This window comes from Phalacrocorax carbo, chromosome 3, assembly GCF_963921805.1.
Source record: "Phalacrocorax carbo chromosome 3, bPhaCar2.1, whole genome shotgun sequence".
Lineage (NCBI taxonomy): Eukaryota > Metazoa > Chordata > Aves > Suliformes > Phalacrocoracidae > Phalacrocorax > Phalacrocorax carbo.
Genome location: NC_087515.1, coordinates 53,880,934 through 53,907,995, shown reverse-complemented (window position 1 = coordinate 53,907,995; position 27,062 = coordinate 53,880,934). Strand labels below are relative to the sequence as shown.

At 38.3% G+C, this 27,062-nt stretch overlaps 1 protein-coding gene across 2 annotated transcripts in view; it reads right to left on the bottom strand.

The window, feature by feature from the left end:
- Positions 1-27,062, bottom strand: part of PRKN (parkin RBR E3 ubiquitin protein ligase) — a 775,925-nt gene that overhangs the window by 285,637 nt on the left and 463,226 nt on the right. For both annotated transcript variants that reach the window (XM_064446939.1, XM_064446938.1), the window contains exon 7: positions 2,565-2,701. In XM_064446939.1, coding sequence (XP_064303009.1) covers positions 2,565-2,701 — 137 coding nt within the window. The remainder of the gene's footprint in view (positions 1-2,564; positions 2,702-27,062) is intronic.

Sequence of the window (27,062 nt, the reverse complement as noted above, 5' to 3'; positions counted from 1 at the left end):
CAAATGCTTTTATTGATACAGAACTGCTAACACAACAAAGAGAACTGACAGAGGTAGCAATCAATTTTAGGGTTAGATGGAATATTATTTAAAACTGCTGAATACTCAGAGATTGTGACTGAGAACCTCTCCAACACAAAACATGCCAGCACAGTATAATGTCAATACTTAGAGATAATCAGGCTGGCTCTGAGCAAGCAGCTGTGCCTAGACAGTACCACACACCACTGTGCAGAGACACTAGCACAGGTCCTGAAGTAGTATTTGCCCGGTCAGTCCTCAGCAGCCTACCAGAAGTGTCAAAGAGCCCGTCCCACATGCTATACTGACACAACTGTACTTCCTTCCCTTCAGCATCACAATTCGGCTCTAGCTCAAGAATCTCTGCACTGTACAGCAGTGCAGTGCACTGCAGCACGTGTAAACTATGCACTCCACTGGCACAGGGCAGCACCTCCGCAGAAGTGTTTCCAAGAAACTTTCTTACTAACTGGAGAACAGAGAGAAAATGTACTGCAATTGTATCATTACTACTACTACTACTATTAGTACCACTTTGATCTATAGTATTTTGGAAACAATTTTCTGATTTGGGGAGTCCTGAAAATTAAATATCAGCATTTTAATTTTAGCATTTCCATATTTAGCAATTTTAATACTTCAGGTATAACACAGCTGAGGCTAGATTGGCAGCGATGGCTGCTTTCCCATTCCCACAGCTGAACCCTATCTCACTTGAAGAGTATAAGTACAGTCATCCTTTATGCAGCCTTTATGGTATGTCTTAGGCCAAGCCTATGACTTCCTCATCTCTGAAAGACTGAAATTGTATATCTGAGCATTTCAGCTCTGTCTTCTTCCATTTTCTCCTCACCCCATCCCTATCCAGCTTCCACCACTCAATTCCCATAGTGTTCAACTTCAATACATAGAAGAGAGAAAAAGACTGGCTTGCTACTGCCAGCCAGGGGTAAAAACTGCAAACTTTTTAGTCTCATCTCTGAGAAAAAAAGACAAAAAATTTCTGAACTGAACAACTAGAGTTGCAACATACATGGAAAAATCCTAATACAAGTTTTGTGCAGCATGACTAGCAATGGGTTTACAGACGGAAGAGGTGGAAGGACCATTAGTTTAACGTAACAGCCTGAACTGGAGGAAGCTCTGTGACAGTAGCCATGACTGCAAGGAGGCCCACAGGAGAGGAGAAAGATGAGTTGCCTGCTGTACCACTGGGATAACTGATTAACCGAAGGAGCTAACAGGAGAACAAGGAAGAGAACTGATAAATGAGGTGGGGGAAAGGATGTATACATCTCAAGTAGCCGATTAATTTGTGTGGGAGCAGAAAATGGATGTTGGAACATTTGGAGAAGCAAGCAGGGAGGCTAAGAGTATGACTGACCACACAGTATTACAGTAATATCAAAGTCAAGGAAAGATCACTGGGTATAAAGTTCCTGTTAAGTTCCTCGTGACAAGTTTTCTTACACAATATTAAAAAGTGTTTTGAGCAGTATGACATCAGTGTGTAGATGCAGTAGCAGAGCAAACTGTTGGGGGGAAAGCAAAATGAGACCTGGCAAAACAGCACATAAACAGTAATTCTGTTGACATGTGAACTGATGACCATTGCCAGATTGCTCCTGAAGCAATTAAAAATAAAAATTTTGAATGGTTATTACTACGGTATTTTCAATATCCTCAAGGCATGTCCTCACATTAAGTAAATGGCACTCTCCTAAGAAATGTTGTCAATTTTTCTATTTTTCTCCCATCTAGTGACTTGAAACTTATTTGTCAGCCATTCAGGTAACCAGGCAAACCCACCTTCTATGCAGCTTCTATTATGCATTCTCATGATTCTCATACCACTATGCAGCACTGGTAACAAACATATATGCAGATATGCAAATTTAGCTACAGGAAAAATAAGTCTTAATATATTTCTTCACAGCAAAATTTTTGAGCATTTTGCAGTCCATGTGCCAGTGTAATTGAATCAATTCTCAAAACACATCTTAGTTAAGTCAAACCTTGTTTCCCACTCAGGTAAAACAGAAAATCTACCATCTTCTCAGGATGATCTGCATTTCGTTCAAATGAGGTGACAAATGTGTCAACAGGAAGGTTATTTGAAATTTCTATTGCAGTCCTTTTTTCTATTAGTACTTGGAGACAGGCCAAGAAAGTTAACAATTTACTTAATTTAAAAGAAGAAATGTGGAGGTCAAGGTGTGGGTGGTTTTTTGTTGTTGTTTATTTTTTTTTTAACCAGAGTATAATGCTGTCATCTGCTAGCACTTCATGATTATAAAATACTAATGTGAAGAAAGTATGCATGTGCTTTTAAAAGAAATGCCCTTTGGAATCCAGTTAATTCTCCAGTTCACATGCTCAGCAAGAACCACTTCAAAATGCAAATATTTTCTCCATGAAATGAAACAACTCCTATGAAGTCAGTGTAATTCCACAGGTATACTCAAATCTAATAGGTGATTAAAAAATCCTGCTCTGAAATAGAAATCACATAAGTTTTTAAAAATGAACCAGCTATAGCATACCTACGCAAGGGAGGGAATAGCCAAGCTCCGGGTCATAGATGAACTGACGGTCATTCAGCATAGTCACACAGTACAAATGGAAACAGTCTAGGCAAATGACATGGCGATGCACGCACTGGAACACAAGCACAGGACTCCTGTTAAAACAAAGCAGTGAAAATCATGAGGAAGGACTGGGCCAAACTCCACAAAAAGCTTTGCTTCAAACTTCTAATTGTATAATAATTTTTCATTAGTAGTAACACAAGATTATTATGTACATAAACTCAGAATTTAGCATGACATATTGCAGCAATTTTAAGAAGAGATGGTTCCTAACATGAATGAGATGCGAGGAAAAGGAAACAAGTTTTTACTGAAAGCTGAAACTTTACTGAAAACTGGAACCTAAATCAAGAAGAGTGCTTTAGTAACAGGAATCCTTTGCATAAGGTGAGGTAAGATCATACATGGCAAAACATCAGATGGTGGGAAGTAGGATTAAATAGAAATGTGACCAGCTAGGAAAGCTAAATAGGACTTTGTGAAGACCACTCTGTGTCTTCAGCCTCTCAAGGCAGCCATTGAAACTCTACAAAGAGGGCATTCCCTTAGTAATAATGAGCAAAATAATTCAGCTTCCAGTCAGTGGTATGGGATTCAATTTGCGAACAAGACACCTACATGGAGACAACTAAATAGGGGTATCCCAAGCTTGACAGGATGCTGCTTGTGGAGATGCAGAGAGGAAACACTTGGAATAAGTGGGGACAAACAGTTTTACTCCTGAGCTGGCCTTAGAAACCCTTCAGCAGTGGCCACAGCATGGAGGGGAGTGGCTCCCAAAGTCCTGCTCAGGACGAGTAGGCTGGAGATAAAGAAAACATGAGTATTACAGAAAATATTATATATACTTGAAATGTGTTTTCACTGCAGGAACACAGTGATAAATCTAAAGGGTTTGCTGTAATATAAGTTAACTTCCACAACCTCCCAATGGACATACCTTAACTGTCAATTCCAAAATAATGACTATGACCCCTTTGATAAAGTTAAGTGAGCTGTGTTATACAATACTGCTTGCTTATCTCTTCTCCTTGAGGACTATTACCAACCTCAGGTATCAAAACTGGAAAAATAAAGAGAAATGTGTAAAGCTGAAAAGGACAGTGAGAATCCCATTCAAATGCTGAACTACTTTACTCCTTTTATTTGTCTGTGGGCAAACACAGGTAGAAATGGGTGAAATGTTAAATTTTTATATATTATTATAATAATACTATATTATTACGTAATAGGAAAAAGCGAATTCTTTTAAAAAATAAAAGGAGGCATTCTCACATATCCGCTGTACTCTAGGAGACAGGTATTAAAATACAACATCAAATACAGCAGGACTTGCAACAAAATCATTAGAGTTAGCAGTACTGCTATAGCTTCTATAAATCCTGCTAGACGATGCTTTGAAAACCCACTGGAACAGTAAATCACCAAGTCCTCAGTGTGGGAATACAACTGCAAAATGTAATCAATAATAATTTCAGATACTGTATATAAACATTTAATCTTCAATGAAAATATGCTTTAGAGTTGCACATACTATAGAATTCATGGCAGTGTGTTGGTATCTCCAAAAACATAATCTCTGTGTTTTAAGGATTTTGTTGAATAAAGCAGCTTAAAAACTGAATTAAATAAAACCTCCCCATTACTAATCCTTATTAGTTGCCCACTTGCTGTTCTGAATGTAACAAATAATAATTTTATAAAGAGACCTGTAAGGCAAAATGAGAAGCCCATCTGTATTGTTTTAGCTCTGGATTGTCCCCAAATCATTACAGAGAGCTGGAGGAGCAGTTATCTTATCCCTATGGTGCAAAAGTCCCCATAGCTCACCAGTCAAATGTAACCTTAAAAAAACACCCCAAAGATTTCTTCCTGAAAAGCAGATATATTCAAATTTGTCTATAGCTTTAATGGACCCTCTTCTAGGCTTAATTGCTCATTTTTATTGCTTCAGTATCTGAGTATGGTTTTAGTTTCACAGGAAGCTCTCTGGATCTAAATTGACACCTCTCTGACCTTCATTTCAAAGACAAAATATATCTTATGTGTGAGGAGAAGAGATCCACATTAGAAAGCCATCAAAAGCTGAGAATCTTAAAAAACCGAGGCCAGAAATGAAAATGGCATTATTAACACTTCCACCTAAACTTGAATGAAACCAAGACTAACAGCACGTCATTATGCAAATGAACTACTACAATCATTTACTAATGCAAATTATTTTGTGATAATCAATTTTGCTCCTTCATATATTACAACTGTTTGAAATCAAACTATATTCTAGAGAAGAGGCACCGTCATATACGTACACATTTAAACTGCATCTTTAGCAATAACATTAATGTTAAAATGTGCTCTCTCCTAATGCTGTCAGACTTGCAAGCAATGCATGCAAACTAGATGTAAGTCTGGATTCTGACTGCGTCACAAAACACAAGCTTAGCTTTCGCAGATATTACACTGGCCGCTAATTTTGCAGCCCACAGTATCTGTGTCATAAGGCTTTGAGAAACTCAATCTGTATGCAGTGCAGATTTATCCAAATTTATTCGGCATTGGAACAGTCACTGCATTCCAACATTTGCAGATTTTGTATCAAAAGAAAGCACTTCTAGTTTAAAAGAGATATAAAAGTTGTGCTCTTGAAATCAGTAAAGACGAAGATGTAGAGATTATGTTCATAATGCCCAGGTGAAGCTAGTAAATACTCATTTAGGATAACCCCAAGAGTTATTAATAGAAGCCTTGCTTGAACCAAACACAATTTATTTTAGAAAGAAGTATTATGAAAGTAAAAAAAATTGCCATATAATGTAACAAGTGCTCAAGCTAACGTAACAGTCTAGTAATGTAAATCTGACGTATATTTTAGAAGGTATTTTGAAGGTTCCATTTACATAATGTGTTTGGCTGAATTAGAGGCTTCATGAGAATAATATATAAGAAAAATGTTTCTCACAGCAAGGGATAAATTGGTCCTTTTTGTTCGCCAATTAGGAATGTAACCACTTTTAAAAACTGAAAATCCAACATTACAATGCATCACAGAAAATTTCCATAACAAGACACTCGCTCCTGTGCTCTGATTCCTTTTCATTAGAATTTTATCAGCATGCATTTACTTAAATGAAAAAGAAAGGAGAACCTAAATGTTTCTGCTTCATGTTATTACTCTCGGATAACTGTGTGGCACAACAACAGCATGGTTAGAAGCACTATCTGGTCTGTATACTCATTCTTCCTTCTCTTAACTGAGAAGCAGCAAGGCACAGATAATTCTGAGACAGAGTACAACAGTATACTGGCTAAATAAAGATACAAAGACTTGATCTTGTTTAGGTAAGAAGCCCGCTGGGAAATAAATTGTTCGAGTATATCCCAAAATCTCATGACAGTTATTAATGTTCTGATAATGACTCCAATGGCTATGAATGTGAGCAACTACTTAGCATAAGGAATTATTTGCAGACATAACAGTGGATTAACTGATATATCCTTCAATGCCTAGTGAAGAAGAATGTGGGGCAATTTGTCCCTTGCTTGGTCTGTATCCTTCATATTTTAAGAAAAGCTTGACTAAGTAAAGGTTAAACAGCACACCACATGTATCAGTCCATAATCTTTTAGAAAATGTGAATAGCCACTGTCTGAAGCACTTCGGAGCAAGGAATATATCTAAGCCTGTAGAAATCTGTGAAAAACTTGTTGGACAAATCTGTGAAACCCCCTCGAGGTCATTTCTAGGTGACAGTTGGATTTTTCTCACCTCAATCTCAAAATCTTTACCAAATACTAATAAAAAACCTTAGCAGATGTCTATAAGGCTGCCTTGCTGGGATTACAGTCAGTGAAGCAAAAACAGCCATTTGGGATTCATTTTTGTGCAGTAACTAAATCTGAATGCACACAGCTATATCACAGCCTTTAACCCCACCTATGAGTGCTGTATTTATCATAACACACTTCTGCATTTCTAATACATTTTTCCATGTTGGCAATCTTCCTGTACTTCAAAAAGCTTTCTATATAAGTACCATCAAATAATTTCATTTATAAATGGATCTCTAAGCCATTCCAAAATGAATCTTTGTTAACTTACAGGTTAGATCAATAAGCACCAAGAAAAGATGAATCACTGAATGAAATGTCTGAAGAAAAAAAGAAATTATGGAAAATAGAAACTTTGGTGACATAGACACTACAGGCACTCTCCTACTTTATAAACAGTCAAAGTAATTAAACAGAAATACTGTCCTTGAGCAGCACTCAATCAATTTTGGCTCTACTTTTGTAGCAGGACAAAATTACAATGCCTAAGTAAGCCAAATTATTCATCCATCACATGGATTCCTCATAGAACTGTATGTAGGAAGAGTATAGTCTTCTAATTTATGCAAAGCTGGTGCCACATCTGGTTTTCCTGTCTATCGCATACATTCCAGTCTTATTCAGAACTATTGAAAGAATTGCCTGTTTATGATGCTTTAAGTGCATAGTTTTCGTACCATGAAAATAATTTCAAGTACTTCCAGTTAGAGTAGATTATTAAATTCCATTAGAAAGATGCTACTATTTATATAAAACATAAAACCAGAAAATATAGAAAAATCACCACAGTGATTTCTGTTTTAGAACTGAGGCAATTTGGAGGAAAGTACAGCAAGAAATCCTGCCTTTTAATGAGCAATATGCTACTACAGACAAACAGAAACAGTGACCTAGCAATTGCCGATAACCTGTAAGTAACAATTCAGGCCCCCAAATATTTAGCCAAGGGTAGGCATTTGAAATGTGTATTAAGACCTTACAAGAGAAGAGAAACAATAATAAAGTACTAAGAAAGAAATCTCACTGATATGACTTTGCAGTCAAGAACCCATCTTTCATGGACTTTTAGGAACACACGTTCATACCTGCTTTCCCCTTCCTAAGGGATGAAAATAAATCTTTACACACAATGTGACAATTAAAAAAATCGATATATATTAACACAGTATTCTCAGAAAATGGACATACTAAATCCACTAAAACAACCAAAAAAAATTGGTTTTGTGTCTTTGATCACTTGCCACATAACACATCAAAGGTCATAAAGTGAAGGTTATGAACAGCATGAGATATCGCTGTGCGAGCTCAGATTTTCTGGCTGTGCTTCTGTATAAAAATGTATTGTGACCCACAGCTGTTAACTTAAAGGGGCATTGGCAAGTGAAATCTGACCTACTTTTTCCTCTATTATGCTACATGTTTTCTTCTAAAATGTGCTTTCATGTTTCTTATTTCTATTGCAAAGCAGCGCCAAGAGGCCAGAACCCAGGCACAGTCTGACAGTAATAAACCAGAATATAAGAAGGAAGAACAGGCATGCTTAAAATTAGCACACATGATGGCAAGTGCTCCTTTCAGCAGTGCTCCTGTTAAAACTGTGAAGTTCTTTTTCATGATATGGAAGTGACACACATTATTGCCTGTAAAATCTGTGATTGCTGTGGCAGCCGATAGCATCTGCCTCCCGAGGACACAGGCAAGGCTATTCTGTGTTACATGTACTGGTACATTCGTATGAGTACCCAGCATTAAGTATGTGGTATGCTTGCCTGCTCAGACATGCCTTGTCTAAGCTCCATGTTCAGACACTATAACCACCCTTGGCACTAACAGCTGAATCTTATGATATCACGGAATGGACAGTGATTAGGCTGGAGAAGAAACTTTTCCTTTTCCTATCAGACTAGCTGTCTACAGTGCTTCTCTGTACAGCAAATAACTGATAAATCAGTCATGCTTTGAAAGGAGATCAGTAGAAGCTGCTCCTTTTCCTTCATCTGTGCTTTTAAAAACTCATTAGTGCTCCACTGGAGAGAAAAAGAAAAGACCTTGGTAACGGAAGCAAAAGATAACAAACGGGAACAAAGGAAGCAGCTCATAAGCTGCCCTAACCCAAGCCCTGATGCCAGTTGACAGTGGGAATATGAGAACAACCAGTGGGACAGTATAAGTGTGCAGTGTCTTTGGTTTTCACAGAGCATGGAGGACTTTGCATGGATGTGGTTCTTCAGAGTCCAGGGACCCTTGGATATTGATCTGCTCTTTTCCTCCCAGCAATCCCCTGGGAGCTCAAGGACTGCCCTGGCATCAGGCTTGCTATGATTTTTAACATGTTTGCAACTGCACTCAGTAGCACACCAGAATTAAGACCATAATCATCATCAGGAACACAGTAGGAATGGCAGAGCAGTCTCCTTAAAAGTTAACATTTATAGCTGCTGAGCACCAGCTTACTGTGAACCTATTCCTCCATGCTGGCTCTTTTGCATGCAATGACCTCCTAGACCCTATGTCACTTGTAGCCTCAGCTTCTGCTACTGAAGGGTGGCAGATGCTTCTTTCACCCTCTCCTGGATTTAAGTGGGCTCACAGCAGACTCTCCTCTCCCCCAAGGCAGCACCTAGCCTTCAGCAGCACAGGCAAAACTGCACATCGCAGGCTGTGCACACCAGCGGCATGCTCCATTTTGCCCAAAGAGCCTCCCTTTCACAGACTCCTAACTTTCTGATTAGAGATACTTGACTGTGACAGACTAGAAATGTGCAGTCAGAAATCAGCCTGGGTTAGTTTTCAGAAAAAAAAATAATCAGTGAGGTAACCAATTAAGTTGGGAGAATGATAGGATACCGTGATAAGAGGAGGAAGGGCTTACTCCGCCTGTACAATAAGCACCATGTGATCCTTCAGTAATTAAAGATTAATACATTAAAAAAATAAAAATGCCTTTGTACCCTACTGGCCTCTTATTCCCCTGACTGGTTGCTGAGGATCCAATTGATTTCTTCCAAGGATTTAAACCTTATTTACTACTGGTAAAATTAACTTTGTCAGCAAATATCCTTAAGCCACCAGAATGCAACTGTCTATGATGTTAAATTGTTAGAATGGGTCCTGGCATGGTTTTAGGCTTGCCAAATAGCAAACCCCAAACAGTTCCTAGGCATAGTCCAGGGGTTACCATGTGCTGTGTCCAACAGGCGACAGCAATGTGCATGTGGCCACCCCGCTTTAGAAATTAAGAGAGCTTAATAGTAGAGATTTATGGTGGAAAAGCTTTATTCTGGGACCCTCCCCTTAGTACCAAAGCTTACGAGTTTTTCTGTTTTCTTATTTTTGGACTCACACCTCCATTCCCAAAACCAAACCTTTTAAGATATCCTGTGAAAATTATGTTGTCATTACATAGAATTACATAGAAGAAAAGTTTCCCAACATGAAAGACAAGACAGAATCATGACCTCATTTGCCTTCTTGTGGATGCTGCAATCCCTGGAAAGACGCAGGTGGAAAGGAATATTGGATATCATCTTAAGGGATGCTGCCACATTATCCTCTTCATTCCCTGGGACTTCAGGAGGGACTAGGACTGTTGGGTACGGCATGTTTCCACGGTGCAAATTTCAGTTACTCCTTTCCAGTTAGTTTTGAAAATACACCCTGGTGCAGGAACTTTAAGATTGTGTCTGTTCAAATGTATAGAAGAAAAGACGACTGGAAAACAAGGTAAGGTAGCAAGGGAGGGTTAGGAGGAGAGGAAGGAAAGATGTAAGATGGAGCAGGAGGTAGAAGTGATACATTAAGTGCATTTGGTCCTAGAGAATTATCTTTTACCACCTTAACATTATGTTTTATGCTTTTTCTCATCTTTCTTTTCAAATATGAATATTCAATTTATATGTTCATCCAAACAATAACTCGAGGGTGCTTCCCATTAAATGAGTCTTCACTCTCAGCCAAAGATATGATTATTATCTTATAAACAAAAACACCCTCAAGTTATTGTTATAATAAAGTGATTTCTTTATAGAAAACCACTTTCTTCAACTCCTCACTATCATTACAATTTACAGATAATATTTTACCCTTTCCTCCTCAAGGCAAATACCTTAGCGTATACGTCAAGGTGGAGTTATCTGAGAACTCCTTGTACATTGGCACCTCCACTCAAAGGGAAGAAGAACAAGCCTTGGGCTAGCAAGTCTCATTGAATGCATTCTGACTTGGTAGATTTTAAGTGTACAAAGCAGTTAATTCCCCTTAGTATTCTGAAGAAAATAGTTTGTAACACTCACCAGAAAATTGTACTAGCAGTGAGAATGGTTTGTTTATGTCATTTCTCTATACTGCTTACCACCACTATCATAAGATATTAATATTGTGATTTTTTTTTTTTAAATCTTGTAAAGGTCCTGGTCACAAGAACAAGTGTGGAATTTAAATGCCCAGCATACACACAGTTCTGAGTTTAATTTCCTCATTTGCCTCCTCTACCTTTTTCCCTACATGTCAACTTCCATTACATAGAAGAGTAAATGGAATCAACTTTCCAAACAGGAAAAAAAAACCCAAACCAACACAAATTAAATAGTAAAAACCAGACAAATTATTATAAAGTATGGGAAGCATCAATTCAGAATTTGTAATTGGGCTAATAAAAAAAAATGCAGAAAATTCTGAAGATGTACAGAGATTAAACTCAGGGCAAAAGAGGATTCTGGATGTTCAAATAATTTTATGTGCCTCTTTCTTCTTTAATCTCAGCATACATTTTTCATTAGTTTTGTACTGCCTTCTTGGTGGCTGGCTGGTCCTTTGTGTGCCTGTTCTTTCAAGGAATTACAGTATATGTTAGGACTCAGGTAATCTACTGCTCTTTGTACAGGAGTACTCAGGAAGTATCTTCTCCCATTTGTCTACCTGACCTAATAATCCGTGTAACACTTAGGAAGACTGACATTCATCCACATATAACTTTGCATTTCTATAGGACCATTCAATTCCAGATCTTAATACCCAAATGATGCACGGAGTACAGTGAAAGACAATAACAAATAGGCACATGTGAGATTTATCCCTCTTCTAAATTTACTGAATATCATAGGAATGGAAGGAAGGGAATTCACAATATTGCCTTAGAATATAATCTCTGACAATTCTGTGGAAACTGTTTGTGATGCTAACATGGACTGACTTCTGAAAGAAGACATATTGCAAGAAAAAAAATTGTGGTGGCCACTTCCTCTGTTCTTCAAGCACACCAGGTTTTTAGTTGATGAAATAGTGATATACTATTCATTAAATGTCACAGAGCTTATACGAAGACACTGAGTGGAAAGACTCTGCATGAAAGGGCATATATTTGGGGAACCCTCACTATTACTTAATTTTGCCCATCTTTCCCTTGTTTTGATGAAGCAGTTTACTTCCCACCCACCTACGCTTAGCTAGTTGCATGGACTGACAATGGGGAGGAAAAGGAGTGTGGATTTTCATCTTACCTCCTCCTTGTCCTCCTTGAGCTTTTGCTCAGAGAGAACGATGCAGCAAGCAAACTCTGTAACTTTCTTGGAGAGGATATAACAGCCATAATTGTCAGCACTAATAAATAGTTTTGACTTCTCATACTTATCTAGAGCTTTCCCAGAACACATAGATCATTCCCACAGAGACTATTCATATTCAGTCTTCTGTTACACTCTCACTCTGTTAGAGGAAGTAACCTGGCCTCTGGAGAGATGACAGGTTACAGGTAGAGACTTGATATATATCCTAGTAATTTCTGAGAAAAGCTAAGACAAATAAACTCAGAAATATTAACAGGTATTTGCTAAAGTAAGTTTTCCTCTGCCTTCAATTTCCTTTTGACACCTCCCTCAACATGCCATACTTACTACATATGAGCTAAGGGACAGATTAGAGTCTAGCTAAAAGAAGAAAAAGGAGGAATAAAAAGAACAAGGAAAAAGAATGGAAAACAAGCAAACCAAAATTTTAATGTAATCAATCAACTAATTTAACATATGAAATAATATCCAGGAGATGTCTTGCAGTCATCATGGATAACATCATTACTTAGCTTCATGGACCGACCATATTCGTTCACAGGCTGATGAAACCATATACAGAAGTCTCTCATCACAAATGGTGGATTTCTTCCATTAAAATGGCAAAGAAAGTATAATTTTACAGGGGGGCTAAGATCTGGCTCAGCCCTAGGAATATGTACACCACTAAAATGCATCCAAGGAATACATTCAGACTCTGCGACAAAATCCTTCCTGCTCCTTCTTTTGTTCAGGGAACAGAGATACGCTATTTCTCAAAACATATTGACAAAACAAACAAGTGAGCATCACTTAATTCAAAATGTAGGACAAAATAACAAATTATTTCCCAAAAGAAATATTTCTGAAGCTCCTGCATTTTCTCTGTTTCAGACTATAGACCAGCACCTGAAATAAATAGCAACCCCACCTTATTTAAAATGGTATTTACCAGTGATCTTTTGAAATTACATCACTCATTGCTCCCTACCTTTTGCTTTTAAGTGAAGCATTCAAACTCTTGTACTTTTTCAGATCAGTTGAAGCATTACATATGAAAACCAAAATCCAAGCTATATTTTTTACCCTTAAAATTTATTTTAAATTTTGGAAGTTTTATTTAAAGTTTTCACACTCATAGGTTTTGGTTTGTTTGTTTTTTTTTTTTTTAATTAGTGTTATTTAAAAGATACAGGACACGTACATACTTGCTTTCAAAAATGACCAGGACATAGGGGAATGGCATTATCGGATTTTAGTTTTTAATTTAGATGCTATGTAGAAATAATTTCTGGGATTAAGATTGTGTATGGTAAAAAATAAACATTTTTTTAGGATGTTATTGATCAAGAGCTAGACTGTAGTCTGTAGATTCTGGCAGATAAAGTTAAGGAAAAAGCTGGAACACAAATATGCAGATTCCCTGCCTCAATTCTCTGCACTGCACTATGTTCAGGTAGAAAACCCTTAGAGATGCTAAGGAAAAAGATGATTTTCAATCAGGGAGTCTCACTTCTTCATTCTCTTTCAAAAAAATCTAAAAGGCCACATGGTATAAGGCTCAGTTCACAGAATGGACCAGCAGCACTTCTATGGGATATTAACTTCCATATCCTAAGTTATGACTCATAATGGCTCACATAAAACATTGTTCAATCACACTATTATCAAGTTTACATGTAACAATACTCAGAAAGGAAACGGCAATGGATGTTTGATATTAATTTTTAAATAATTCTAATTCAACTGTTTTCTAACATATATATGGCTGTCCTGCCAAATTCTAGTCTTATGAAGACTTGAACTTTTCTGGTAATAATGAAGAGAGACTTGAAATTTAGTGATGAGAAACGGAGGGCACATAGAAAATGCAGCTGTGCAAATTACATTAACAAGTAGAGCTCGTAGGAGTACAAAATTGTTTGAAGTAATACATCCTGCTTTCAGTGTCATTTCATGTCTTTGAAAGTAGTTCATACAAAGGATTTATGCTTTCTTCAAGAGAAAGACTGCTGCATTGTGCTCAGCCCCACTCATTTCTATACAGATGGACACAGCATACACTTTGATTAGCACAAAAGCAGTGACTGAATCTGGTAGGAATCTGGTGTTGCTTCTCTGAATATACTACAGAAATGTGTTTGGTTGCAGTCTGCAAAGGAATGACTAATTTCACAGCAATAAAAAACTACACAGCATACTGGCAGGGAAGTTACCAAAATGACTAACAGAATAGTTACGACTTGCCACTTCTTTCCTAGGTCTGATTCTGTTTTCACTATAATCAACAGCCAAAATGTCATTGACTTTAGCTGATCAAAATTATGCTTTTTTGAATAACTGCAAAGATATAATTCAGTGTGAAAAATAATTGACAGGGGCACCCCAGGTGTTTTAATCTAATCTAAAAAATTTAATTGAACAGCAGCTGCATACAGAATACATGTTTGCACCTGTACATCTGTACATTTTACCTGGAAAACATTCTGCTTTAACATTTATTGGACGTCTTTGTATCTTTAATTGGAGGAAGACAGAAAGCCCAGTTCCGAAATAAAATTAGCTGATAAAACTTTTACCAGAATATCCTTGTCTGTCAAAATAGTACCTTTCCTCCTTCACCCCAAATACTATAATCCACATCTTGGTCATACCACTTATTCAGGAGTTTGGGGCAGCAGTTAAGGCCAGTGTTGTGCTCTGCCTGACCTGATTTAGAGTTCTGAATCAGAGAGAACAAAAGTTCATCAGCCAAGTTAATGGTGGAAGTGAAATAAGGCACCATTTTTAGGATGCTCATACTATTAACTACGCCAGGCTTCCTAGCACTTACATGTTTAGCTGCACAGGTATTCATTCCTCCTTTGTGGCAACTTCATAATTCCCTTGCAATGTGCAGACTGGGAAGGAAAAGTTAAAATCCAAACCAAAATAAATATAACCCTTGAAATGACAGCTACTAGGAATACTAGGAATACTCAGCAATCCAAGTGTATGGATTCGATTCAAAGCTCTTCCAGAAACTGCCAAACCCTGTGAGCATGACTGATCCCCCAAAGAAGGTTCAGGCCAATTCTTATTGAAACTGGCTCACACATTCCCAATTATATAATGTACCAATTATGTCTCCCATTCTCTCTTACATTAGCTAGCCTGACAGCAGCCTCCTGACGCACTGAATCACCACGCTACACAGGCTTAGCTGAGCACTGGAGCCATGCAGGTTTTATAAATAGTGCCTACACACGGCTTCAGCGCACTTGCGCGAAAGACCTTTTTATTTGAAGGTTGGCCTCACTACAGACAGCCTTCTTACAAGGGGTGAAGTTTATCGGATTAGAAGCAACACTGTTAGTATTCAGGACACATTTCCAAGTGCATATGACATGTCAGCTGCTTACATATCTTCCAATTCTGCTTCACATATTCCTTTTAAAGTTAAACATGAAGTGACAGAAGTGTAGAAATATCCGTGTCCTGCACTCTGTGAACATAACAGCTAAAAAAACCATCTTGATGTGTCAGCTGACAACGGAAAAAAAAATCCCTGACCTCTGTTGAGGCGTTCTGATTTTCCTAACATCAACTACTTGTAACAGAGAGGAGAATTGAAAATACATAATCATGAACTCCACAATTAAATATATATATACAAAGCACAAGGAATTTTGTTTGCATACCCCCAGCCCCCAAACACAGTTTCAGTCTTTGCTCCTTTTTCTGTGTCTCTACAACTACCTATTCTATTTTACAGAGACATCCCAGAGATCTAAAAATAGAGCTAGCTAGTTGTTTATTTCATGTATTTGTGCTATTTTCTTTTAAAAGACATTTTCCTGCATCCTCCATTGACGATACAATGCTTTCAGCAGCTAGTCCTGCCATTGTTTAAATAAACAGCGCACTCCCTGCAGCAACTCCTTTTTTTCCCAAATTAATTCCCTACTACTTTGTTTTTCTCTCTCTGTCCTTGAGAGTCCTCCTTCAACACCTCTGTAGTTCTACCTTCAGCTATCATTTCCAAATCAAGGCCAGCTTGGTCACCCTGGGCTCCCGTGGGGCCAGGAATCTAGTCCAACAAAAGAGGATGACCCTCCCATGAAAGTGATGCGACATGACATTTTTCCTATTAGTCTGATTCTGCATTCTCCATTTACTATACAGACTCAAATTTTTAGAAACACAAGGGCAACAGCTATAGATTAATTTATGATAAACACAGCACGTTGTATGTTGCCAAAGGATTTCTTCTTAGCGTTATTCACATCTTAATTTTACGTTCAATTAACTACCAAGAAACTTTTGACCTTTTAATAGTCAATATTTGAGAAGTTATATGATGAAATAAGACCTTTCATTTACCTAATACCCTGGATGATGGGGTTGGTTATGCTTTAAATGCACACTCTTGGGGTGGGGGGGAAAGATGTAACTCTTTAAAAGCCACATGTGGCCACATGACCTTCAACATCCTGCACATGCTGTGAATTGCATGGGAGACATTCGTTATGTACATTGAAAGGTGAAGAGCTTCAGCAACCTTGTCGAGATTCTTATCTGTACTCAGAGAATGGGGCCTAATTTTAATCTTGCTTAGTTCTGCATTAATCAGAACTGACTACACACTGAGGACAGTAAAACTGGTCAACTGTAAAACCAGTGGGAGATCAAAATTTTGTGGCAAAGCGGGTACTTGCAACTCTCTCACAGTGTTTCTCAGATCCTGAGAAAGGTCATGATCCTGACAGAGGTCACAGTCAGAAAAATTGGAAAATTGCAGCAAAAATGTCATCTCAATTATAATGCAAAGAAAATAAAAATAATGGAAAATTAATGGAATTAAAGTAGGCCAAAACCTTCCAATCTGGGTGTCACAAGGAACAGCAGTGCATATTTTTAAGATAACAAAGAAGGAGGCCTATTACAAAAATACTTGTCTTCAAATTGGGCAAATGGGCCACCTGAAAAGTTTGAGAAACTCAGCCCTAGCCGTTTCATCCAATTTACTTATTTTTTCATTTATTATTTGCCATAGTTATTCATATAACCATCTTATATTCTAAAAGGTCACTATCCTTATCTGTCATGGATATTTCAGAAAAGTCTAGCTGAGATAAAGCTAATGCGCCTATTTCTGGGAAGAAAGTGCCTTCAGATGTTTTCTGATGATAATATTAATGCTCCACAGTAGAGGTGGTACTTAATCACCCTGGAAACCAACCATGTGTAGTGCAATATATAGTTGCTAAGTGAAATGTGTGAAGATGTAACTTCCTGACTCAAGTGATAGAGGAGCAAACAAGGAGACTGCTGCTGGACCTCATGCTCATGAACAACAAGGGGCTTGTTGGGGATGTGGGGGCTGAAGGCAGTCTTCGCTGCAGTGACCATGAGATAGTGGAATTCTGGATCCTGAGGGGAGGGAACAGGGCAAAATGCAAGACTATGACAGTGGGCTTCAGGAGAGCAGACTTTGGCCTCTTCAAGTACCTGCTTGGAGGAGTCCCATGGGATAAGGCCCTGAAGGGAAGAGGGGTCCAAGAAAGCTGGTTAATAATCACGTATCACTTTCTCCAAGCACAAAAGTGTTCCATCCCAATGCTGAAAGTCAGGCAAAAATTCCAGAAGGCCTGCATGGATGAACATGGAGATCCTAGAAAAACTCAGACATAAAAAGGAAGTACACAGAAGGTGGAATCAGGGTCAGGTAACCTGGAAGGAATATAGAAGCACTGTCCAAGCATCCAGGGGCCCAGTTAGGAAAGTTAGGAAATCTGGAACTAAATCTGTTGAGGGGTGTCAAAGGCAGCAAGAAAGGCTTATATAAGTGGCAGAAGTACAAAGTCCTACACCTGTGGAAGAATAACCCTGGGGGTCCTGGTGGACACCAAGTTGAACATGAGCCAGCAGTAAGCTCTTGCCACAGGGAAAGCTAATGGTATCGTGCGCTGCATTAGGAGGAATGTTGCCAGCAGGTCAAGGGAGGTGATCATATCCCTCTACCTGGCACTGATGAGACATACCTGGAGTGCTGGGTCCAGTTCTGTGCTTTCCAGTGCAAGAAAGACGTGGAGCTACTAGAGAGATTCCAGCAAAGGGCCATTAAAATCATTAAGGGACTGGAGCATCTCTCATATGAGGAAAGGCTGAGAGAGCTAGGACTGTTCAGCCTGGGGAAGGGAAGCCTCAGGGAGATCTCGTCAGTGTATAGATATCTGAAGGGATGGTGTAAAGAAGACAGAGACAGGATCTTTTCAGTGGTGCCCAGTGACAGGACCAGAGGCAATGGACACAAAATGGAAGCACAGGAGCTTCTGTCTGAACATAAGGAGAAACTTTTTTACTTTAAAGATGACCAAGAACTGGCACAGGTTGCCCAGAGAGTTTGTGGAGTCTCCAATCCTTGGAGATATTCCAAAGCTATCTGAAAATGGTCCAAGCAACCTGCTCTAGGCAATCCTGCTTGAGCACGGGACTGGACCAGATGACCTCCAGAAGTTCCTTCCAACCTCAACCATTCTTTGGTTCTATGAATCTGTGAATGAGATAGTAGCAAACAATAGAACAAACAAACCTAAAAATTACTGTATTTCATAAAAGGAATACAGAGTTGCACCATTCATTATCAAAAGGTGACTAACTATAAGTAATTAACTAACTGAAGATTGAAACCCCAAACTGAAGAGTGTGCATGAGGGATTCCAGGCAACGTACTTTTTAAACAGAAGAAAGCTATGGGAGAGGATTATTTTATATTGTTCATGTTGGGATCGTATGTACTAACTTTAGCAAGCACAGTACCCTTTCCCTCCCATGAGAAACAAAACTGCTTGCAGGGCTCCTCTGTACCCTTGTTTAATCTGTGACACTGCAATTGGAATTTGTCACTCTAGGAGCTACATCTGATGTTACAGCCTGAAGCAGAGCTAAACCAAAATAAACAATCTGCTCCATTCTGCTTAGACTAATACGACAGTGATGTAAGCTCCAGCACAGTGGAAAATGCATAAACGGCTGCCACACAGCACACGCACACATAAAAACACCAACGCAGCTCAGAATTTTTGTTACTAATACACATTGGGTGAAAGAAGCCTTGCTTGGACTTTGGCTTTGCTATGCAACAGTGTATATTTTCTGTGTGTTAATGTGGAAAATATGTTTAATATTTCAAAAGGCCCTAGGAATTTTGTGCTTCTTTTTCTTTATTAAAAAAAGAGGAGTTTAGTCAAGTATTTACCTCACAACTTGGGCAAAGTTATCAGGGCGGGAGAGCCAAACAGGATTCTTTTATCATAACATCCCACAGTGACACAACTGTGCAAATATTTGTCCCAGCATCTTGTGTTCGAATACAGTGTTCATCCCTCCCACTCTGTCTCTTTCTCTCTCTCTCTCTCTCTCTGGTTTTTGATTTAGGGTCTCTGGAGCTTTGCCAGTGCTAGGCTGTTTGTTCCAGTTGCACATGCAGGCTCATTTATGCAAATAGTCACGTTGAACCCCTAATCTGGTTATTCCTTCTACTCAGGATCACTTGATCAGAATGAGGATGGGGGAAAAAAATGCTGAACATAATTCTGTTAAATTCGTCAGCTGGAATGGCTGACCTTAAATCTAGAGTGTTACACACAGGGTTATTTCCCTTTTTGCTCTCCCCAAGCTAAGAAAGCCCTGCAAAGGCAACTGACTGAGTAGGTCACATCTTCTATAAAGATACAAAGAGGTTATCTTGTTCCAATAATTTTATTTCAGGAAAAAAAGAGGATGGAGTGAAAAGGAAGGCAACAAGGTCACTTCAATAACATCACAGAATATTTTCTCTTCTCCTAACTGCCCTACTATTTATATACTTTCAACTTTGAGGATGCATTTTTATATAAAAAAGACAAGAAAAAACAGCAACAAAAAACCATTTGATGTGAATAAGGCAGCTCATGAAAGTTAAGGGCCTAAGAGCAAAAAATCTCCTCACTCCACATCAGGCACAATTTATATGGCCCCAGTGAAAGCTTTCCGATATCATCCTGCCAGTGACCTCAGCCCTCATCTGTAAAATCATTTTCTCAAAGGAGATGAGGTTATCTGGTCTGGGTGACAGCTCAGGTCCTCCATTTCTTCTCATCAGAGGCCCCTACATGAACCCAGCTAAAGCGTAACAGCTAAAATTTAAAATTAATGCTAGGGAAGATACTTAGAAAGCAGCAGATACCCGTTTGCATTTTGCAGAGAAACAGCTGGCCTTTTACAAACATCCTGCTCTGCTTTCTTGCTTCTGCCTTTCTGGCAGCCGAAACTGTGAACTCCTTGTTTTCCCTGTGCCTGCAGATCATGTGCCAGGCGCTGGCAAGGCAGGACTCAGCCCTCACTTGCGGCTTTTGCTGTGCCGTGGGACCACAGCACTGCAATACTAGCGAGTTTCGAATTCCTCTTGATTTTTCAAATTCTAACTTTAAGCAGCTTCTTCCACCACAGCCTACTAAGAAAAGCATCATGCTTTGCATGTACTTGTTTCTATTCTCAAGTTGTATCTCAGACTGGATCTGGGTATTTCCCAAAGCCTCCCTTCCCCCACCAGGCAGACTCCGGACAGCAGAAATATTCAGATCTGCCCCTAGATGGGGCTACTGTCCACAAATCGCTGCTCTGGGATTACAAAATCAATTCTCTGAGCACAAGAAACTGAAATTAACTACTGACTATTTATTAATCTCCGGCCCATTTATTAACCCCCTCATCCTTCATACATACTTCTCTGGCCTAGGCTGGCACATGCCAGTGAGCATATTAAAACCTTTAACTCCTTCTCATCCCTTTTCTACCCTGCAATAAGAGCTATTTTCCAATCACAGACACCTAGGCAGAAAAAGGAAGTGCTCAAGGACGCCTAGGAGAAAGCTCTGCATGCTTCCCAGGTTAGCAGCAGCCAGTAAGTGATGCAGGGACAATTCTGTCACAAGATCCTATACTGAGATATTTTGACAAAATACAATACTGTTGAAAACACCTAGGGGTTGCATATATTAATTTTTCTGTTTAACTCATATGGCACGTGATATCTTTCACATTTATTGTCATGCAAGTTATCTCCGTATTATTTTCTATTTCCAGCTTCACGCTTTTCTTAGCTGGTTGCAACTAACGAGCACTATATTAAAAAGTCAAAGCAAATCCCTAGAGAATGTGTTTAATACCCAAACAAAATAATGTCATGAATTCTTCATGTTTTTAGCAAGATCTCAAGAGTGATTTACAGGTCCCTTTCCACTTGATTGCTTCAGGAACCTGTCCCATGCTGACCTGCACCTCTTAAAGCCATTTCCATTTACACTGAGAGTGCAGCTCGCTGTCACATGAATTGGAAATATTTTATATCCACTACATAAAAGTGTAAATGGACAAAGAGAGGAAGCAAAGAATTCAGTCGTCTATGATGACTAGTCTCTGCCAAAGTTGTTATTATGCTATTTCTTTCCACTCTAGCTTGAAGACAGAGAGATTCTGCAGTTTGTTTCCTAGAACTAATTCTAGAAAGTTTCGATGTTCACCTTTATGTAAAAGATATTTATAGAAGAGTTGTCAGTACTGCTGTATCTGAAGATGAGATGATTCCATGGTATGTTAAAAAAAAAAAAAAAAGGAACGAAAAAGTGAACAGGAATAAAGAGCACACATAGCGGAACAAAGCAGACAATCAAATAGAAGTAGACAGAATAATTATAGATGTCTGAACAACACTCCAGATGGCATTTTGGGCATCACAGTTAATAAGCAGGCTGTTTCAGGGGACCAGCATGTTAGCACATTATTGCAACCACTGGAAACCAGCAGCTGAAGCATGTCTGTCTGATTATCTAGGGAGTGGGTTACATGCAGTAGCCAAAACCAAGAAAAATACAATGTCTGGATGCTTACTGGTATGACAGGTTCAGGGACCCATTTTTCTTAAAAGAAGGGACATGGTTAAAAGAAGTTACCATGGACATAACTATCAGTCACTTCATGAGGAAGTGGCCTTCGGCCAGTTAATTGGCCTAAATTTTGGGCATTTAGTAGAAAATGTACCTTTTCAGCATTAATTACCCCATCTATATATTTAAAATGAAATTTCTACATTTCCGGTCAGATTAAAATCAAGCCAGCTCCTGTGTTCTTCTCTCTCTGTGCAAATTTATTTTAGTAAAACCAACAATAAAAGCTGAAAGGGAGTTTACCCTAAGATTTAATTTTACAACCCTTTTCACCATTGGAATCTGCAAACTACTTCTGCAGCTGCAACTGTTCGGGTTGAATGTTAAATTGTCTGCCAAAATAAGCTCGATATCTTTTCAGTTATCTTCTCCAATGAAACACATCATCTTCAGTACAGCAAAGAGTCGCATTGCTGATATGCAGCCCTCAGGAAATGTATTTCAGGAATGGAACGTCTGATATTTCCATCATGTAGAAAGACCCTTAGCAACACCCATACCATAGTAAGCCCTTAATTTATTCTAGGACAGCAATTCTGTGAAAACATAATATATGATATTCTCCCAAATGTCAAAAATAATGTGCCTTCTTACTTTCAATTTCAAATCAAGGTTACACCATAGAGCTCCTACAGATCTGAAATCAGAGACAAGCTCCACAGTTTCAGCTCTGGAATTAGAATTTTTAGTACCAAGTATCTTTATTCTTTTTCTTTGATTCCTGCCTTTAGGTTTTCCTATTAGTCACTCTTCAGGTCTCTCTGCACCTGAGCAGATCTACATATAAAAATTCCAACAAAACAGACAAAAAAACCCTTAACACTCATATTAGCAAAATAAATAAAGATATTTGAAATAATCTCTTTAGTTCACAGTAGAATTTTTAACTGTTTGCATTAAAAAATTACAGTTCTCTACTGCTCACAAAAAATCCCCTTACAAGTGCTGTAGAATGCATTTGTCAATTAAAGCTTTTGCAGAGCCCTCTTACCTCCCCAAGAGGTTACTTGTTCTGAAAACAGAAAATAAAAATGTTATGGTGGGATTTTTTGTTTTGTTTTGTTTTGTTTTGTTTTTTTTCCTGGGATTGTTATGTCATTGTATCAGAAAATAATAATAAAAAAGTTTGGTTTGGAAAAGATAGTTAAAAAATGCCGTAGTTTTCTAGCTCACTGATGTAAAACATATTTATTTATGTACACACATTCCACCGTCACTGAAGGATTTCCTGTTGTAATACTGAACAATACCAAGCTTGATGTACCTTAAGGCTGGCACACATACCCATTCCTAATATCTTTTATCCTCTGGGAAGAAAGAAAATATCAAATACATCAGAAAAGGCAATTTATGAATAATTCATAGTGGCTTCTTTGGTTCTTGCTTTCTTACTTAGTATCTATTTCAGCTTGTCTACACTTATGTTAAAAAAAAACAACTACAAAAAAATCTAGGAAGACTGTCATGAAAAAAGTACAGGTAGGGGCTTCGCTTGGTAAGTTATCCTGGATATGATGTGCATCCTGATTCAACAGGGTACTGTGGCTGGCATGGCCTTGCCTTTTTTTTCCTCCTCTCAATAATGTTTAATGATGTGTCGGAGAAAAACAAAAAATCAAAAAATCCAAATCAAAGCAAAATGTAACCTGAAATGCTAAAAAACTAAACACAAGTCAGTAAAGAGCCAAAGGTATTTGTTCTTAAAACAAAAGCTCACATTACACACTTTAAACATAATTAATTAAGATGCAAATTCAACAAGGAAAATCAGAGTACTGAGTATTATTTATGTCCAGCTTGTAAACTTTGTGGGAAAGGATTTTAGCATTTCTTGGACTAGCTCTGAAACACTGCATGCCAGATGAACCACAAGGGAAAGAAAAGGCATAAAAAGAGCTGGAAAATTTAGAGGTTGCCAAGTCCCCTATTGTCAGTTCAAGAGCTCCCATCCACCCTGTACACGGAAATCTCCTTGAGCAGCATCTAGACCGCTGATGTAATTTATGGAAACTTTAAACAAGCATAAAAGAAACATAACAAAAGTTTGGTTTGCCAGCATCAGAGCAGTGCCTCACATCCCTGGAGGAGACGTTAATATGAAACGGCCCACCTCTGCCAGACAGGATTTTAATGGAGTTTGGATCCTAATAGGCTTTGGCATTTCTCAGACCTCCTTTGTATTATGTGCACCTTGTAATTCTTTTCTGTATCTTCCTTTACATACTGCTTAAACATTTGTCAAAACTTCGGGAGACTTCTGCCATTCTACTATGAACCTCGCCATCAGCAAACAAGGCTTTTCTGTGAATTGAGTTAATTTCCTTTAAAAAATCACAACAGGTACACAAAACTCCTTCGAAAGCCCAAGAACTCCAAAAATGCACTCAGAACGATGGTCTCTATCTTGCCCAGATTACCGTTCTGTTTCTTCTTTCTTCTGTTACTTATCTTAAATGTCTTTTTTTGAGTCCACAACACAATTTTCTGAACAGTGGTCTGCTCAATGTAAACAGTATATAACAAAGAGGAGAAAGGAGAAGAAGGGTTGTCCTCATACAGGGTATTTTCACCTGGGCAGGATCAGCAGTAAATCACCACAATCCTGAAACAGTACATGAAGCTATATCATAGTCTCTGGTTAGGCACAGTAATATAATGTGTTGGCTGTCTTCAGAGGAAGTCTGAGATTAAACTCAGAAATGTGTCTTTGAATGGATTCAGTGATCTTCACTGTTAAGACCACTGAGGAACCACTAGCAGACATAGTTGCTACTAGCTTCTGAGTTCCACAGTTTTTTCAGGATTTTTTAGTTCTAAATGTATAAATCACCTGCTTTAAAATAAGATAAATCAAACTCTTTGCTTACAACAGAAGGAAGATACTCATGAAGCTTCTCTGAATTCTCAGCTCATGAAAATGCCACTGATTTACAAGATGGTCAAAGAAAAAGGTGATTATTCTTCATTATTTGAATTATAGTCACACAAGCACACACAAGGAAGATTGATACCTCATTGTGCTGGGCACAATATAAAATACAGAATGAAAGACAGTCCCTGACATAAGAAAGATAAGAATCTAAATAAACAAAGGAGGTAAAAATGCATGGGGAAATAAAACGACTTGTCTGGAACAATAGGCATTTTTTTACCAGGTGAACAACAGAGACAGCACGTAGGTGTCCTGAATCAGGATGAGTGTCTGATGTCTGTGCTTCACAGCATCACAGCAGGAACAGAACAAGTGTCTTTCACAAACACTCTAAATCAAGACATTTAACTCAAATGGAGAAAAATAACCAGAGCTTGCAGTTACCATGATTGCTACAGCCACAGGTTCAGGGCATGGAATGTCCTTCTTACTTTTTCAGTAAAATTCGAACTGTGAAAAATTTACTCATTTCTTGGTAAGACAGGCAAAAGGAAAGCTGATTAGGCAGCCACCTTTATCTGTAGAGACATCTGCACCAATACCAGACAGTGATGGTGGACCGAGAAAGGTGATCCTACAGAAGCTTGCTTTGAATGGTTCCTGGGACAAGCAATAGGAAAGCAGAATATCACAGACCAGAGTGAAACTGCGTTCAGAGAGAAAATCTTGAATAAAAGTGTTTGGCTGAGAAAAGTAGCATTTACTAAATAAACAATCAGATTAAACATCTGTTAAAGTAAGAAAAAAAAAAATGGTTGGGAAAGCTTTCAGGAAAATAGCTGTCAGCAGAAGACAGAAGTCGGAGTGAAGCCATGATGTTCAACATTGTTTTAAAACTTTAAACTTTTGAGTGTTTTTCAGACTGTAGCTTAGGTCACTAATGAAAATAGTTCATTAATGTTTAACCTGCTCCCTTGTGAGGCACAGCAAAAAACACACAGTTCATTATGATGAGAGGCCTTTTTCGTTTGTATTCCACATTGAAGACCTGGGTTTTCAATAGGTCAGAAGTTGATCAGGATGAAAGAGCCTGTCAGAGTGCAGATGAAAACTTTCGAAGTTCACAACTGCTTTACATCTCACTTTGAGCTCTCAGTCCCTCATTTTCAACATATCCATATTCTGTCATCAGGATTTTTGTTAACATACTGCTGTAGAAGAGTGAGCCTGTAAAATGAGACTGCTAAAACCCAGCTTTATTCTCTAATGACTACCTATCAAATATGTTCAAATTACCTGTCAAAGAGAAGATGTTTTTAAACTTCTAGTTCTTCAAGCCATGTGGGAACCCAAAAATCCCAGCATTGCTGCCTTTGACAATCACACCAGTAAGAAAAAAGCGATCAGAATGTAGCTGACAATCACAGTAATTATGCCAGCAAAGTGCAATAACTTGCACTTTATAGCTATTATGTGTTTCCCAGATAGAAAAAAAACCCCACACTTCTCAGTAAGAAAAAAAAATAAATAAATTTGTTAGGGTTACATAGTCACTGTTTATATAAAGCCTTCTTTTTGTCAAAGCACTGTAAGAACTCAAGAATCTGTAATGTGGATTTTCATGGAAGGCTTGATGTTCCTGCACCTAGGCAGAAGCTTAAGATTCGGAAGAGGTATTCTGAGGTTCTTCTGTCAGAGATTTGCTGGGTGTACATGGAGAGAGGTCTTTTCTACACAGACAACTAACTAGAACAGCTATTCAGGAACAATTATCCCACAATAAATATCCTGATATAGTTACCGTGTTTGAAGTGACTATATTGTGCAGCTATTCTGTTCCAGAATAATATGTTCTTGTTTAGAAATACAGGAAGGCATGCAGAGTGCAATGGTTATTGTGAGAAGAGCTTTTCCATTTAAATCCCTTGTTGCAAATAAGCCCTTAGCATCACTTATCCAGGTTTTACAGATGAAGAGCTGAAGCAAATAGTATTTCCCTACCTCAAAAAGGAGGGTAAACACATTAAAGAATGAAAAATCCCAGTTGAGAATGTGTTTTAATTCCCTTAGTAATGAACCCAATATGAATAATTTTGAGTAATAATAGTGATGTAAAGGTTGTCACATGTATAACTTCTCTTGCTTACTTAGAACCAATGAAAAGGTAAAGCATAAAAAACCAGCTTTTCACTCTCTAAAAATAAATCACTGTGTTAAACTTCATAAAATACAATATACTTCA